This window comes from Sesamum indicum, linkage group LG5 (assembly GCF_000512975.1).
Source record: "Sesamum indicum cultivar Zhongzhi No. 13 linkage group LG5, S_indicum_v1.0, whole genome shotgun sequence".
Taxonomy (NCBI): Eukaryota; Viridiplantae; Streptophyta; class Magnoliopsida; order Lamiales; family Pedaliaceae; genus Sesamum; species Sesamum indicum.
The window spans coordinates 9,435,963-9,453,252 of record NC_026149.1 but is presented as its reverse complement, the minus strand read 5'-3'; the positions used below and the strand labels follow the sequence as shown (position 1 = coordinate 9,453,252).

At 36.1% G+C, this 17,290-nt stretch overlaps 1 protein-coding gene and 1 pseudogene across 1 annotated transcript; one reads left to right on the top strand and one right to left on the bottom strand.

The window, feature by feature from the left end:
* On the top strand, positions 387 to 4,467 carry LOC105162338. Its single transcript, XM_011080344.1, has 6 exons — positions 387 to 626; positions 802 to 1,485; positions 1,591 to 1,722; positions 2,886 to 3,158; positions 3,315 to 3,758; positions 3,892 to 4,467. Exons 1-6 carry the CDS (start codon positions 387 to 389, stop codon positions 4,465 to 4,467), a joined length of 2,349 nt encoding a protein of 782 aa, XP_011078646.1.
* LOC105162337 lies at positions 8,798 to 11,620 on the bottom strand (annotated as a pseudogene).

Sequence of the window (17,290 nt, the reverse complement as noted above, 5' to 3'; positions counted from 1 at the left end):
CTTCTTTTTCTTCGTGTATTTAAGGACTGTAAATTGCATATTGCAGAGATGAATGAAATATAATCTTCACTCTGATAATGGCCTTCTCATTCAATTTTCTATCTTTCTACTTTCAATATTTTGACATGGTATCAGAGCCTTCTTTGTGAAGGTCTCTTGATATCTCTCCTTACTGTGTTCATCACTATATCTTGTGCTCTGCCATGGCGACGGCAGAATTCAGCTATTCCGCTGGTAACCAAGCCGCTTCGGGTGGCAATATTGATCCGGATTTTATGCAACTTCAATCTTCAGATCACCCTGTGATGGTGATGGTGTCTGCCTTACTTACAGGCAGCAACTAATTTGCTTGGAGCCGTGCTGTTAAAAGAGCACTCACAGCAAAAATGAAAATAGACTTCGTTGATGGAACAGCAGTACGACCAACTGCGAACACAGACGAGTTTAAGAGATGGAATCGCATAGATTCCATGGTCACCACCTGGATTTTGAATTGTATGACAAAAGATTTGGCAGAATCCTTCATGTATGTAAGATCTGCTCGAAAGCTTTGGATTGAGCTAGAAGCTCGGTATGGGGAAAGCAGCAACCCCATGATCTATCAGCTGCAAAGAGAAATTGGACAGGTCACACAAGGTAACATGTCTGTAACTGAGTATTATACTAAATTGAAGCGACTGTGGGACAAGCTTATGTGCTTGGCACCAGCACCAAAATGCATATGTACAGGTTGTACATGTGGAGTGAATAAAGCAATGGCAGAAATGAGTGCATCGAATCACTTGATACAGTTTTTGGTAGGATAATGTATATGACCAAGCTAGAAGCCAAATACTGCTCTTAGAACCCCTGCCTACTGTCACCAAAGCTTACTCTATGATGATCAGAATAGAAAAACAGATGAACTTGAACAACATAGAACTCAACAGTGGTGCAGTTTTTAATGTTAAAGGCTACAATTATAAGAAGAAACCTGTTGTTGACAGAAGGCATGTGATATGTGAGCATTGTCAAAGGACAGGGCATACAAAGGAATCGTGCTTCAAGCTGAATGGAATACCAGATTGGTATAAGGATCTGGCAGATCAGAGGAAGAAAGCTGGTGCAAAAGGGAGAGGGTACAGTGCTATGGTGAGTGATGAACCGAACTTGAAAGTGACTGATAGCAATTATCCAAACTTGACTGAACTTGTACGTTTGGAGATGAAGAAGCTTATGAACGAAGACACACCATCAGATCCTCTTAGAATCAACTTTGCACAGCTTGATAACTTTGCAGGTAACAGTACTATTTCTACCTCTGTGATTTCTAGTACTTGGATTATAGACAGTGGCGCAACTAATCACATTTGTGCAGATATCAGTCTTTTTGACTCTTATACTAAGCTCACAAATCCTCCAGTCATTCACTTACTTAATGGCCATTCACAGAAAGTGTCTCACATAGGCTCTGTTCAAGTTACATCTAAGATCAAACTATCTCATGTCCTTCACATACCTGAGTTTTCAGTCAATTTACTCCCAGTTAGACAACTGTGTGCTGCCTCATCTATTCGATTCAACTTTCTAACGACTTGTTGCACTCTGCAGGACCTGAAGACTGAAAAAGTCCTTGCTACAGCTTACTTGATAAGAAACCTTTACATTCTTGAGTCCAGTTTTGTATCTGAAACGCACGATTCTCTGAAATCAGTGTGTAGTTCACATTCTTGTATCTCTGATGTAAGTGAGTCAACTTTTTGGCATCAAAGGCTTGGACATTTGTCCATTGGCTCAATGAAACATATATCAAACTTACCTCAACTGGACTGTACATCAAGCTTTTGTGAAATTTGTCCCTTAGCCAAAATGCATAAATTGCTTTTTGATTCTAGTAAAATACGAACCAATTCTGCCTTCTCTCTTGTACATCTTGACATTTGGGGGCCATATAGGGAAGCCACTACAAATGGATGTCATTACTTCCTAACAATTGTTGATGATTTCACTCGAACCACATGGACTTTTTTCATGAAATACAAAAGTCAGACTCTAGAATTTTTACAAACTTTCTGCAAACTCATACATACACAATTTAACAAACTGGTACAAACTATACGCACAAACAATGGCAGTGAATTCCTCAGCTTCTCTTTTCAATATTTCCTTCAAAATTCTGGGATTATTCATCAACGGAGCTGTGTTTATACTCCACAACAAAATGGAGTTGCGGAGCGTAAGACAAGTCTTTGCTTGAAATTGCCCGGTCTATCATGTTCCATGCTTCCTTTCCCCGTCGTTTTTGGGGTGATGCTATTTTGGGTGCTACTTACCTCATTAACAGATGTCCTACAGCAATCTTAGGATGGAAAAGCCCCTATGAAATGTTATATCACAAACCACCTTCCTATTCACATTTACGGGTCCTTGGTTGTTTGTGCTTTGCTATAAAACCAGAGACTCATCTCTCAAAATTTGACAAACGTGCATCCAAGTGTGTGTTCATACGGTATCCTTCAGGCCAAAAGGGATACAGGGTCTATGATCTTGAATCAAAATCTGTTTTTGTCTCTAGAAATGTGATTTTTCATGAAAATCAATTTCCCTTTTGTTCCGTCAAAATTCCTTCTCCCTCCATTCCTTTGGCCAACATTCCATTGACTGAAGACAACAATGATGTTTTGAGTTCACTTCTTAACTCCACTGATAACACAAATTTCTCACTTCCTTCCACTCAGTCCCCTCCTATCTCTGTTCCAATAATACGAAGGTCTGCAAGAGAACACCATAAACCAACCTGGTTAAATGACTTTGTTTGTCACCTATCCTCTTCATCCTCCTTCCCTATTGTTTCTGCCTATGACTCTGCATATCTGGGAATTTTGCCTTCACTGTCTGTATTGCAGGAACCAAGAAATTACAAAGAGGTTGCAGTAGTTCCACATTGGGTGGAGGCTATGAAGCTGGAGTTGGCTGCCTTGGAACGAAATCAAACCTGGAAGGTTGTTCCTTTGCCGGCAGGAAAGAATCCCATTGGATGCAAATGGGTCTTTAAGACTAAATTACGTGAAGATGGCTCTGTAGAACGACACAAGGCCAGACTTGTGGCCAAAGGTTACACACAAGTTGAGGGTGTAGATTACAACGAAAGGTTTTCCCCTGTTGCTAAATGTGTTACAGTTCGCTTATTTCTAACACTTGCATCAGTTTTTCAGTGGCCTTTACACCAAATAGACATCAACAATGCTTTTTTGCACGGGCATCTTGATGAAGAAATTTACATGGTTGCACCTGAGGGATACCATGTTAATCCTGGACATGCCTGTCTACTTTAGCGTTCTTTGTATGGATTGAGACAAGCTTCGCGGCAGTGGAATACTGAATTCACGCGTTGCTTGGAGAAATTTGGTTTCAAGCAGTCAAGCAATGATCACTACTTGTTCTTCAAGACCTTATATGTTGGTTTTATTGGGCTCATCATTTATGTTGATGATGTTTTAATCAATGATCCATCTCTTGATGATAATTCACAGGTTAAGTCCTATCTTGATGGCTTGTTCACGATTAAGGATCTGGGTTGTGCCAGATTTTTCCTGGGACTTCAGATTGCTCGCTCTGAGTCTGGGATTTCACTCACACAGTCCAAATATATCCATGACATAATCAACGATTGTGGTCTTCAGAATTCAAAACCAGCTGCCACTCCTTTGCCTCCTGGCATCAAGTTACAAACGACTTCAGGTGAAAATCTTGTTGATCCTGAACGTTACCGTCGTTTGGTATGAAGGTTATTGTACCTTTGCTTCACGAGACCAGATATATCTTATGGTGTCCAGCAGCTTAGCCAATATATGCAGGCCCCCTGCCAACCTCATTGGCAAGCTGCCTTGCATTTGGTCCGGTACTTAAAAGGATGCTCTGGTCTTGGACTTTTCTTCCCATCTTCAAATTCTCTGCAACTTCAAGCGTTTTGTGATGCCGACTGGGGTGCTTGTGCTGACACTCTGTTCATTGACTGGTTTTGCTGTTTTTCTTGGTTCAGCATTGGTATCATGGAAAACGAAGAAACAATGCACGATTTCTCGATCCTCAGCTGAGGCTGAGTATCGAAGTATGGCTGCAACCACTTGTGAATTGCAGTGGATTTCTTACTTATTAAAGGATTTTGGTGTTTCTGTCACTCTTCCTATTCCATTTCATTGCGACAATCAAGCAGCTATTCATATAATGGCGAATCCTGTGTTTCATAAGCGCACGAAACACCTTGATATCGACTATCACATAGTGAGGAATTGCTACAAGGATGGTTTCCTTCTGCCTATATTTGTTCGAAGCCGCAATCAAGTTGCAGACTTGTTCACTAAATCTTTGTGCAGTGCTTCGTTCAATAGTTTATTGGGCAGGTTGGGCTTGTTTGCAGTTGATCCATGTCCAACTTGTGGGGGGGGGGTGTTGGAAATACAGAGAAAACTGGAAGAACAAAAGTGAAGAATGGCGTGGGATAATGTTGTAGCTGCTGTTTTCTTCGTTCCTGTACAGAGCAGAGGAACAAGGAACAAGAAGCGTTCTCTGCTATTACGTTTTTGCTTTCTCTCTTCCTTTTACTTTTTTATAGTTGAGTGATGACTTGTACGCCACATGGCGCTTATGTGGATTCTGTTAGATAGCTTAGTTCAGGTTGTTATTCTGTTCAAACCTCCTTCTTCTTCTTCGTGTATTTAAGGACTGTAAATTGCATATTGCAGAGATGAATGAAATATAATCTTCACTCTGATAATGGCCTTCTCATTCAATTTTCTGTCTTTCTACTTTCAATACTTTGACAGTTGCCAAAGTTGCCTTCAACACTTTCTTATTGTCCACATAGCCATACATTGTTGCCTTTTGTATGTCCACTGATTTTGCTCCTGTATTTCAATATATATATAATTATATCAATTATCCGTAACCAGAATGGCACAGTTCGATGGGAATCAATTTTTTAATCTATTTAATTTAATACATACAAATTATGCGTACAAAAAATATATTATTTCTATTTTATTTAAAGAAGTTTTATACACGTGAAATGATGCAACAGATTTTGGTATAAAAAATCAAAAGGTAGATCTTGTTTTATTTCTTATTTCTATGGTTTTAATACCTTCAAAACCTTTGCTTAATTATATTCTTGAGTCAATTACAGCGGGTCTCCTGGGGAAATTAAAGTAATTGCTCACTGTTTCTTTTTTATTATTCTGGAATCATCAAATAGTATTATAAATATTTAATGGTATAATGAGTATTCTAAAATTTAGTTTTGTGGTGTTATAGACCATCATTTATGAGTGAAAAAGAACTTCTACTTCTTATATATAATATATATAGCTATAAAAGATGAATATTTCAATGTGCCAAATGAAAGTTTTTAACAGTCCTTTAAATAGTTGTAGCAATATGACCGTATGAAAAAAATGTGGTGTAGTGAAAATTCATAATCATTTAAATCGATAATGATTGAGTTACATAAATATATAAAATATAACGATCAAATACTTATTAAACCTTATAAATTCTTCAATGTGCCAAATGAAGTGTAAAGAATACTTGTTAATAGCCTTTAAATAGTTGTAAAATCATGCATCTCGGCAGTTTAATTTGGTTCATGTGATTAGGCATAATAAGATTATTCATCATGTATAATCGCACGTTTGGTTCGTATTATTAGAGTTTGATACTTATACGAGGCCTGAAATTATAATTTTAATTTATGGGATAATGTATCCCACCTAAGAGATGGAATTAACTATCCCATTAATTAGTCTAAACTAGGATTAATTACACTCCATGTGTTTGTTTAAATATATTTTATATAAAATAATAAGGTATCTACATGATAATTTTTTTTCATTGTTAAATGTTTCTTAATTATGTGAAATATGGTTAAAATGTTTGGAAGGCAAAGTTGGAGAGGAGAGGGAAAGGAGTATAACTGGGAAAAGAGTATAACTTAAATTATAAACAATAAAAATAATCATAAATTAAAATACGGCAAAAACATTATTGTTACTTTTTCTTGCAAGTGAGGTTAATTTAGTTACATCAATCTCCTCACGCTTAATATACAGCATACAAAGTAATGAACTCATCGTAAAAATTACAAAGTAAAAGCTTTTCCCATATAAAAATAAGTGTTCGTGTAGTAATAGTAAATTGTGGCCCACTTTACTTGTGCATAATTCTTTAATATCAAAATAAAAATTTTATTATTTTATAAAGTATATACAAATAATATTTTTAACATGACAGGTCATATTTTCCTTTCCAGAAATTTTCTCATAATTTATTTGGAATTTCATGATGATGATTGACCTTCAAAAGAATTTTTAATACATTAATTACAAAATTATCATAACACCTTATAAAAAATTATATTAAAAAAAACTTGATTAAGATTACATTCCATTTCTTAAATACACTACAAATGAATATAGATTTAAACTTGGAGTTGGTGGGGTGCGCCGGGCCAAGGCAACAGTGCAACGCCAAGGCGACGCGCGAGAGCCCTGGCAGCAAGCTGCCATGATGGGCTTTCCCCCTGAAAAAATTAATTTAATATCATGTGAGCCGATGGCTCACGTATCAGATATTAAACTGATAAGAACAGATACTACACTTGATCTTAGCCAAAAGGCCGAGAAAGGTATGCTTAATTTAGACCAATAGCTCTCTACTTATACCCGACCATCTGCTGACGCTGCTTTAAACCTCCGATGTGGGACAAATTGAAGAACTATGCTATGCTATTGCATTCAGCCTTGAGTAGTGTACTTGATAACTGATACTGATAATTGTATTGGTTTTTATTTGAAAAGGTTGATGTTGCGTTTGTTGGATTTGAAGTCTCACGTTTCAAATCTTTATTAATAAATCATTTGGCTCGTGGAAGTTCGGATTTAGTACTACTTTGGTGTTGTGCACTGTTCGACAGTCTCCCAAGTTTTCATCTTGATCATTTTTAACACCTGAACTAGATTGAAAGAGGGTGTTAAATCATGCCTACTGTCTAAAATATGGTCTGTTCTGCAGTAAGTTTACTTTTTGGAGCTTGAGTGTCATATTTAGTTCAATACACAAGCCACAATGTTGTCGTTGGCATTCAGGTGCGATTCATCCAGTCGTGCCTGATTGTGTTTTGGAGAAATTCAAGGGCCTTTTGCAGTGAGTTTCCTTTTTATATACTCCATCTGATGGATTCTACATAATTCTAACTGATGAGACCGCTCGGTTAAAGCACTTGTATCAATTGATTCGGCCATTTTCTTGTTGTGTTTGATTATTTTTCAACCTTCTCAAGCAAGAACCATTGATTTTTTCAAGCATACATGTGATTGCAACGGATAGAGCTCTAGTATCACTTGATTTGGATCCTCTGTACATCAAATGAAGAGATTCAGGTGCTGAGATGTGGGCATTGGTGTTGTTGATAGATTTCTTATTGGCTGTTCAGCTGTGAAAATGGCCTGCTCTTGAAATGAAGCTTTGCAGGTCATGCAGAGGTTTTCAAAGTCCCTACATCTGATACAAGCCGTGCTGTGAGCTTACTCATGCGTTGAGGTGTATGGATCTATGGTTGTAGCAACAAGCATAATTATGAGAATCAAGAATGGACCCATAAAGGCACAGTAGGCCAAAATAAAAGATCAATCTGCAGCCCGCGCAAAAGAACTTTGTCCTGATGTTAACTTTCTCTGTAAGATCACAAAAGCACATACGTATGATTAACAATGTTAGTTTGTATGTCTATATAAACCAAGGCCTCAAAGAGTGTCCGTTCTTCATATTTGCAGATAATTGAACTTTGATTTGCAATATTTGAACTTGAAGACGTGTTTGAGGGGATCTCCTTGTGGTCAATGCTTAAACCTTTTCAAGGAGAGTTCTTGCCAAAACCACAGGAGCTGTCTTCTGAAGTACAGTTCTTACCACAATTATAGGAGATGCAAAAGAAGTTGACGGGTTGGCTGGTGAAAACAGAGTATCTTTTCATTTAAACAAGATGGTTAGTCAAGTGAAGGCTGATCTTTTACTGATAACTTAGCCCATTTATACATCTTAAAATAGGAAACAATCTAATAGAATAGATTAAAATTGGCATGTAGACGACCATCCTATATTTTTATATAGTGTTCCATTATCAAAGCTCACAAATAAAACAGTACATGATTGAACAATAAAGACTTTCCAACAAAATTTTATGTGAAATACCTGCAAAGTCGAAGATGTCAATAACATGAATAAACATGATATTTGTGTATAATTATACAAAATGATAAATAAATGACATCAAAAAACTCCAATGCAAACCCATGAGCAAAACCCAACACAACGAACAAACCAAGATAAATTTACAAAAACAAATGGAGGTTCGTTCTTCAATTTAACACTCAACTCTACACTTGCATCGTCATACTCTAATTTGCCCCAAAAATTGCAATTCCTATCTCTTCCAAATTACAACGATGATAACGTTGAACTTTTCACAGAAATCAGACAGAGCTCTAGGTTTTGAAGTTTACAAAGTATAAAAGCAATGGTTTCACCTTTATCTTGACTTTCAAATATGGCAAAAAAATCGACAAAGAAGAATGAATAGAAAACATGACTTACTTTCCAGTTAGAAAAATAGAAAGAGAAAAATATAGCCACACCAGCCACCATTAAGCTCTAAATATTGTCAAAATACATGCTTGTTGTAGCCCATGTGTGATTCAGTTTAGTATTTAAATTTCCTACTCAATCCTTTTGATTCCCACACAAAGTATTTAAATTTCCTACTCAATCCTTTTGATTCCCACACAATTCCTAAGAATATGAGATTACTTTAGTTCACACAAAATTGACAAACCAAATTTAGTCTCCAACCCTCAGCCTTCTAATAAACGAGTGTAGATCACCTATACACACTCACATGCTTCACTTATACAATCGGATAAATGCATGTTACACATAGTACTGAAAAACGATTTCTCATGTAAGTTGATAGCCTTCTGTAATTGCATGCTATATGTGTTATGACTCGCCGAAAAAAAAATAAGAAGAACAGATATTGCAATCATGTCATATAGTATGCATTAAGACAGAATTGTAAAGAAACTGAGATATGAAAATTATTGGGTGCCACAGTGTCCGCCTGTGACTGAAATCATTGCTCATAGCATTCTCCAGTCGAAAGGCATAAACATGGCAAAAGTGCTTTACGACCAAGAAACCTGTCTAGATGCACTTAAAAAAGAATGCTTTGTTGGCATAGCAATTCGGCCAGAATTTTAAACTCAAACTGAAAGACAACATATAGATGGCCCTTATAGTCCAATATATATACACACACATATAAAGTTAGGAGATAGGCTGAAGCTGATGTTAACAAGGATAATAGTAGGAAAGAAAAAACTTACTTATGGCTCAGAAAGTGACACATATGTTGATTAAAGTCAAGATGTCACTACATGAGTTCCCATTACCTTCGAGTAGTTGTAAGAACATCAGCATGGTATAATTGACAAACTCAACATATATAGACAATGGTTGTTTGATAAATGATGGTTCTAGAGTAAGTCAATGTAATTACTGATAGTAGAGGTAGTTTGCATGTTTTGACTATTCTTGTATCAATCTAATTATCCTTATTAATAAATGCCTACAAACATATGTGTTAGAAACCTTACTTCACCCATTATCCACCATGCTTATTTTAGCCTACCAACCAAACTTTAATTTTGTTTTTACTTTTATGCTTCTTTGAAGAAACCAAGTAATAAGAACTTCCAAAGACAAATAGAATTAGTACCCGAGCTCGCTTCTTCTCCTCTTCCTTATGTTGTCTAGCATGTTTGTAATCCTCCAGTATTGATATCAACCACGCCTGCTTGTAAAAAGGCAGAATTCTATTAGCCAATTAATCTTAACCTTTAGCAAAGTGTTTTAAAACTGGGAAAAACTTTTAATAGCTCACCCCATCATAAAGAAATAGTTTCTGTTTCTCATCCTCCCATGCTATCGTCTTGCTAATTAGATCGTCGACCACAACTGAAAAGCGCAGCTTGTTACCTACCTCCACAAATACAATCTCACCTAATGCAAGGATAGACACCAACAATCCTGAGACCTACCTGGAATCTTATTAACCATAATTCTGGCTCGCTCTGCACGCTTAGATTTATGTGTGCGCCCCTTCCAGCTCTGTAACGGTTATCATCCTGACATTCAAATAAGAGACGTTAGAAATGCTAGAAATGGAAACTCTTGTACCTGAATATGGAGAAATTACAACTCTTCCTTACGAATCACTGATCTTTAAATAACTAACGTTCCCATAAGGAAATAATGATTAGATCATTGTCATTTTTAGCTTACTTGATTATAATCTTCAAGCCACTTTTCCTCATCACAGGCAGAAAGCCACCTGTCTATCTTATCCATTATGTCTTTACGGCTCAAAGCTTTATCTTTGGCTTTACATATTAGCCAAAATCTCACATGGATCCACCAAACCTGCAGAGAATCAAGTTCTCAGCATCTGACTTGACTAAGAATCAACAAGACACGAGATGGGGACACCCGTACACAAAAGTACATCCCTTGTAGTCAAGATTAGTTACCAGAGTCTATCAAAGCATTGGTTTTATCAGCAGCGGTGCTTGGATCAGGTTGAATATGAGTTCTACGGCATATATTCTCTAACTCTCACCTCTTAGTCATTACAAGTTCCTTCAACCTGCTTGCTTTCAATTTTGTGAGCCTCTCGACCTCAGCTCACCTGTCGGAGTTAACACTATAGATTGGTCAACTACTCATGGGAAGGGAGCAGTACAGGTAGGGATTTTATGTTGCCGCTGTACCCGTTCAATCACCTCTAATGAAAGACCGTCTGGTTGCACAATTTCTGATTCCGAGGAACCAAGAACAGAAGTAATTCTCAAGAAGCAGACCTTGTCTTCCTTTGGTGTATCCATCAAGTTCCATAGTTCAAATAGAGATCCAGCTACATCTTTAAGCTGCAACCACCATAGTTTTCAATGAACAAGTAAATGAAAAATAAACATAAGATTATCGAGATGCACAAACCTTTTGTAGACGAAATTTTCTTTCTGTTTTCAACCCCAGGATAGCCTGATCAAGCCCCTCTAATGTGCTGCTACTGATATTTGTCACAAGTTCCATGCTTGATCCATGCAAGCTTGGATGGACATCACTCACTGTTTTGCTAAAATCCAAGCTTAGGACACTGGTCAAAGTATGCACTTCATTCACATAATCCAAAACTTTTTGCAGGCGTTCAGACTACAAACCAATCCACGGCCTGCACCACCAGTTTAAAAAAAGAACACAATCACCAAATATTCATATAAGACCTATAAGCATTAGGTCATCAATAAGAGAGAAGGCTAGCAAAGATGTCTGTATAATCAAGTAAATAGAAAACAAGACCTCGATGACCATGAAAAATCACAGGTGGAGGACTGAAATTATTGAGTGACAAGCTCACCCCTCTGCTGATATTTTCTTTTTCAGGAATAGATCTTGAGGTGTCTGCCTGTCGAATGCTAGATCTAAAGGCTATATTCAGGCAGGTCGGGCCAGTACGCCGTTTTCTCCTCATTGTCAGTTAGAATACAAATCACATTTTGTTTGTATAAAGAAAACGTAAAAGCATGGGGATTACTTGTCATGAATCACCTTGTGGTGTTTGATATATATATATATATATATAATATTGTGGGTTGATTATACCAGTTATGATTACGTGTGCATATTGATTAGATGATTATGTGCATATTTATATATTTGGATACAGGGGTTACTTTAAGTATAATGTTTAGGAAAGATGTAGCCCTAGTAGCGATAGGGGTCGCTACATCTTTTAGTCCCATCTGCCAAATAGACATAGGCATTCTTAACATTATTATGCAGTAATTTAAATAGGCTATTGTCCTTGCACATATGAGAAGAAGCCCCACTATCAACTACCCAGGTATTCTTACTAAACTTAAGACAAGATACTCGCTAAATTAAACTGATTGGGTTTGGATGAATAAAATACCCATTGTTTTCCATTTTATCATTACCCAACTCATACCCAAATTTTTTCACAATTCCACATACCACTCTCGTGAGTTAAACAACAACAACAATGCCCTAATCAGTTTGATTTATCTCAATAAAATTTAGGCTTCATTTTAATTTGATTTATTATAAAACAAAGATAATAGTTTGATTTCTCTCAATAAAAGTTTGGTTTTATTTCAATTTGGTTTATTAGAAAAACATTTGATATGAATGGACCTGCTCAGAAAAGTCGGATATATTACAGTACTTTTGAAATTATAGACCCATTCAGTCTTGAGTTGGGTGGGTATAGGGTTTAGGCATCGATAATATATTTGGATTTTATCCATTGATAGATCTAGAATTGGGGGATCCGAACTAATTATTTATAATTATTTAATGTGAAAAAAAATAAAAACATGAATTCTTTTGGAACTTCAGTTTGAAGTTCATCTTTTCAAAAAGTATATTTTTTTTTTACGGTCATAGTTAATTTGACCTTATAGTTTGTCCCGATGATAAAAAACGTGGTAAGTATTATATATTAATCTATAAATTGCATTAATGTTTTACCTAATTATCACAGTCTTATGCGTTACAACTCATCTAATTACCTAAACTATTTATATACCTATTTAACTTGAAAAATTAAACAAAAAAATATTAATAATTATGAAATTTTTGTTTTAAATTCATCTTCACTCCCATAAATTAACCGTTGGCAAGAAAGAGATACACAATTTTTGAGTGGGCCATAGTAGAAAAACTTGTATTAATTAGTCGAAACTACAAACTCTCCTTAAATATTTAACGGATGGAGCACGTGCAAATCAAGTGCTCCGTTAAATAATTGACCATTGATTTAATAGATAGAGCACGTGATTTGCACGTGCTTTGTTAAATATTCAACAAATTTTTTTATTCGAACTAAAATTGGTAATTTTTATTACTTCTGGACTAAATATGGTGAGTGTTAAAATAATGAAATAAAGAACACAAAGATAGTAAGTCCCGAGACACAAATTTCAATGGTTTCTGTTCTTATCCGTACCGATATATACACTTTTAAGGAATAATATACGACAAGCCAAAACTATATACAATAATTAGTTGAAACTTTTCAAAATTCACATCATGAAACTATTTTCCAACAGCCTTATCAATAGATGAAAAGTTAAATAATATTGAATTTTGTTGTCGAACAATTTTGAGAATCCACATTCCTGATTGTCGTGTTGCGCAAAGAAATTATTTAAATATTTACATATTTTTCTGTCAATCTTACCTAATTTGAATTATGGTCTGTAGTTTGTCGTGACGCTAATTATACTTGGTAAGTATATAATTAATATCACAATATCTTGATTTCTAATGTCATGTTGCAGATTTATTATAAATTATATTAAATTTTGACCTAATTATTACAGTGTTACGTGTTATAACTTTTTTTCCTTTGCAATCCATGCGGAATAAACTCATGACACGCAGACTATTTATATATTTATTTAATTTGAAATTAAAAAAACATGAATGATTATGAAACTTTTGTTTGAGATTGATCTTCTCTTTCATAAATTAATCAATTTATCACAAAGAAGATACATAAATTTGAAATCTTGTGCTAGATATATAAATTATTTCTTTTAACTTCATTTGACAAGGAAAATAACAATTGTACATAATCTTTTGAGGGCTTAAAATTTTGGGCACTCATGAGAAAAGATGATGTCAATTAGTATAACCAACATCATATCCTATGCTATATATTCAACACCATTTGAGTAAAAATAGTAAGGCATAGTACAAAAGAGTATCCAGGGTCGTATAGGCGCCTGCCTATATAATGCAGTAGAATACAGTATTCAAATTCACCCTAGCAAAGAAATTATTTTCTCCGTGCAAATTTTCTTCTTGTCTCTCGCTCTCAAGATTTCACTTCTCACTCTCTGTTTTTCTCTCCCCCCTCCCTCAAAACAAAATCCAGATCGAACCATTTTTTTGTTTTCTGCATGCAACTGAATTCGGTGGTTGACGTGGATCCCTAACCTGAATTTCTCTCTTTCATTTCTGCTCAGTGAGTTCAAAGAACTAATGAGGATGCAAAAGGTGGTGAATCCAGACGGCCTTGAAATCAACCCTGCGGGTGGTGCCGAACCCAAGTTGCGAGCCAATGAGGCGGGCCCGTGCGAATTGAACAGTGTGGATAGGGTGCATGACAATCTCCACAGAGTTAGAGTGAGTGAGGCGAATGGCTTTGTCGTTTATACGAGGAACAAGAGGTTCAAGAGAAGAAGAAGCGAGGGTGTAAGTATAACTGAACCTCCGAAAGCTGTGAGATCGAACAATGAAATTGCAGTTCATGGTGGTAATGTGGGTGGTGGAAAGGGCGAGATACTGGAACTTGAAATGAAGGAGGATGGAATGGCAAAAATCGATGGGCTTCCAGAGTTTACGCGATCCGGAGGACTAAAGAGTGAAAAATTGGAGGCGTCGGGTGGTCGGACGAAGGGGAAGATGGAGATGGAGATGTCCAAGGAAATCCTTGTTCCAGGGCGCCCAACAACTACTGACGAGCTTTTACAAATGGGATTGCTGGAAGGATACTCAGTTTTCTACGACGGTGGCGATGGGTAACGGTCAACATTCACCATCGGCATTAATTATAACATATTTCTCTTTTTTTATAATTACTTTCGTTGTTTATTTTATCATTACTGTTGGCTTGAATGTGCGTGAACTGTGCAGTGCTTGATAATACTAATGTGTGCATGTTTTTTCTCTGTGAATCAGCCTGAATTCAATCAAATCCAAAATGAAAACTCGGTTTATATTGGAATTGGATAAAAAAAGATTTGGTTTGGTATTTAGTTTTTATTGGTTTGTGGAATGACACCGAATACTAAAATATTAATTTTTTTAATATATATTTTTACATTTAATCATGTACATATTTATATAAATAAGAATTGTAACTACAATTTTTAATATTTAATTTTGAATTCAAAAAACATGAATTATTATGGAACTTTTGTTTGAGATTCATCTTCTTTTTCATAAATTTATCAATTTATCACAAAGAAGATATATAAATTTGAAATCTTATGCTAGACATATAAATTAGGTTTTGCACAATTCTTCTTGCTCTGTGTTTTTCTCTTTTCCCTCAAACTAAATCTAGATTGAACCTTTTTTTCTTTTTTGCATGCAACTGAATTCTCTAGTTGACACCGATCTATAACCTGAAGTTCTCTCTTTCTTTTCTGCAGAACAACTGAACTAATGAGGACGAAAATGATAGAGAATCAGAATTGCTAATAATATGTGGTAAGTAAAATAATTTAGGTTTTTACAAAAAAAAAAAAAAAAGTCTTTTTGCAAATAAATTACATTAATTAAGACCTAATTATTACAGTAGTACGTGTTACAATTTTTTTAAATTCGTGAGTGTTACAACTCATCGCATTTGAATAAGCCTATCAATGGGCTTAAACTTAATTTCCCTTGTCCAAACCCATACTCTTAACTAATACTAATTAAATTAAATTCGTTGGGTTTGCATCCAATAAATTTGTTTTCCATTTTATCATCACCCAATTTGTGCCCAAATTTTTCCACAATTCCACATACCATCTCTAGAGAACTCTTACTGACGAGATCGTCAGTACTCTCCGTCAGTCTGCTCATTTCGCTCTCCATCCCCCCCGCCACCCCCATCATTGCAACCGTCGCCCACCCTCCACATCTTGCCCAAACCCTTCTACTCCTTGCAATTGAAAACAAATTGGGGATGGCAAGGGCAATCTTAGCCATGTCATCGATAATGTCTCAAGATTGCAATCTACGCCTCCTAGACATAAGCTCAAGAAACTCGGCGACCTGTGCTCCCTCTTTTGGTGGATTCTTTGGCTTTCCCTTTCCCAAGGCAGGTTGGCATCTCTCTCCCCCTTCCTTTAATAGAGGGAGCACGTGATTTGCACGTGCTTTGTTAATTACTCTGTTTTCTCTCGTTCCCTCCCCCTCCTCCTCCCCAAAACAAAATCAAGATCCAACCCTTTTTTCTTTTCTGTATGCAACTAACTTTTTTGGTTGACACCAATCCTAATCCTGAATTTCTCTTTTTCATTTCTGTAGCACAACATCCGTCAGTTAAAAGATAATGAGGACGAAAATGATGGAGAATCCAAGCTACTAATAATATGTGGTAATTAAAATAATTTAGAATTACACAAAATCTTTCCTTTTTGCAGATAAATTGCATTGATTGAGACCTAATTATTATAGTAGTATGTGTTATAATTTTTCTTTATAGAATTTGTGTACGTTACAACTCATTGCTCTCGAATAAGTTTATCATTAGGCTACAATTACCATGTCTGGGCCCATACTTTTAACCCATACTCAAACTAAACCGATAGGTTTGGATGAATAAAATACCGACCCCTTGTTTTCCATTTTATTAGTATCCAACTCATACCCAATTTTTTCTGCAATTCCACATACCACTCTCTTGAAAACTCTCATTGACTGAGATCTCTCAGTACTCTTTGTCGGTTTGCTCTCCATCCCCCCCACAACCCCCATCGCTGCAAGCGTCGCCCACCCTCCGCAGCTTCCCTAAACCATTCTACCGCCTTGCAACTGAAATGGAATCGGGGATGGCAAAGGCAATCTTAGCCATGTCATCGATAATGTTTCAAGATTGCAACCCACAACTCCTAGACCTAAGCTCTCGGCGATGTGTGTTCCCTTTTTCAATGGAATCTTTGGCCTTCCCTTTTTCCATGTAGGTTGGTATCTCTGTCCCCCAATCTTCGTGTTCCCTTTTTTTGTGATGATCTTGTGCGTGTGCTTTTGCATGTGCTAGTGTATGTATTTGTGCTTGTGTGTACGTGTAAATCTTAGCTTTCTTGTCTTTCGACTGTGTTCTCATTTCTCTCAAGAACACTTTACAATAAAATTTGATTTCTCTCAATAACAGCAACGATGCCCTAATCATTTTGATTTCTCTCAATAAAATTAGGGCTTTATTTTAATTTAATTTATTATAAAACAAAAAAATAATAGTTGGATTTCTCTCGATAAAAGTTTATCTTTATTTTAATTTGGTTTATTATATATAAAAAAAACATTGGGTATGGGTCTGACCTGACCCAAAAATATGATGTGTTCTAGTAATTTTGGGACTACAGACCTATTGAGTCTTGAGTTGGGTGGGTAGGGTCTA

Coding starts and splice junctions, on each gene's coding strand:
- LOC105162338 (XM_011080344.1), top strand. CDS start 387: ATGAAAATAGACTTCGTTGATGGAACAGCAGTACGACCAACTGCGAAC. Junction 627..801: donor TGCAAAGAGAAATTGGACAG/GTCACACAAGGT, acceptor AGTTTTTGGTAG/GATAATGTATATGACCAAGC. Junction 3,159..3,314: donor CTGTTGCTAAATGTGTTACA/GTTCGCTTATTT, acceptor TGTCTACTTTAG/CGTTCTTTGTATGGATTGAG.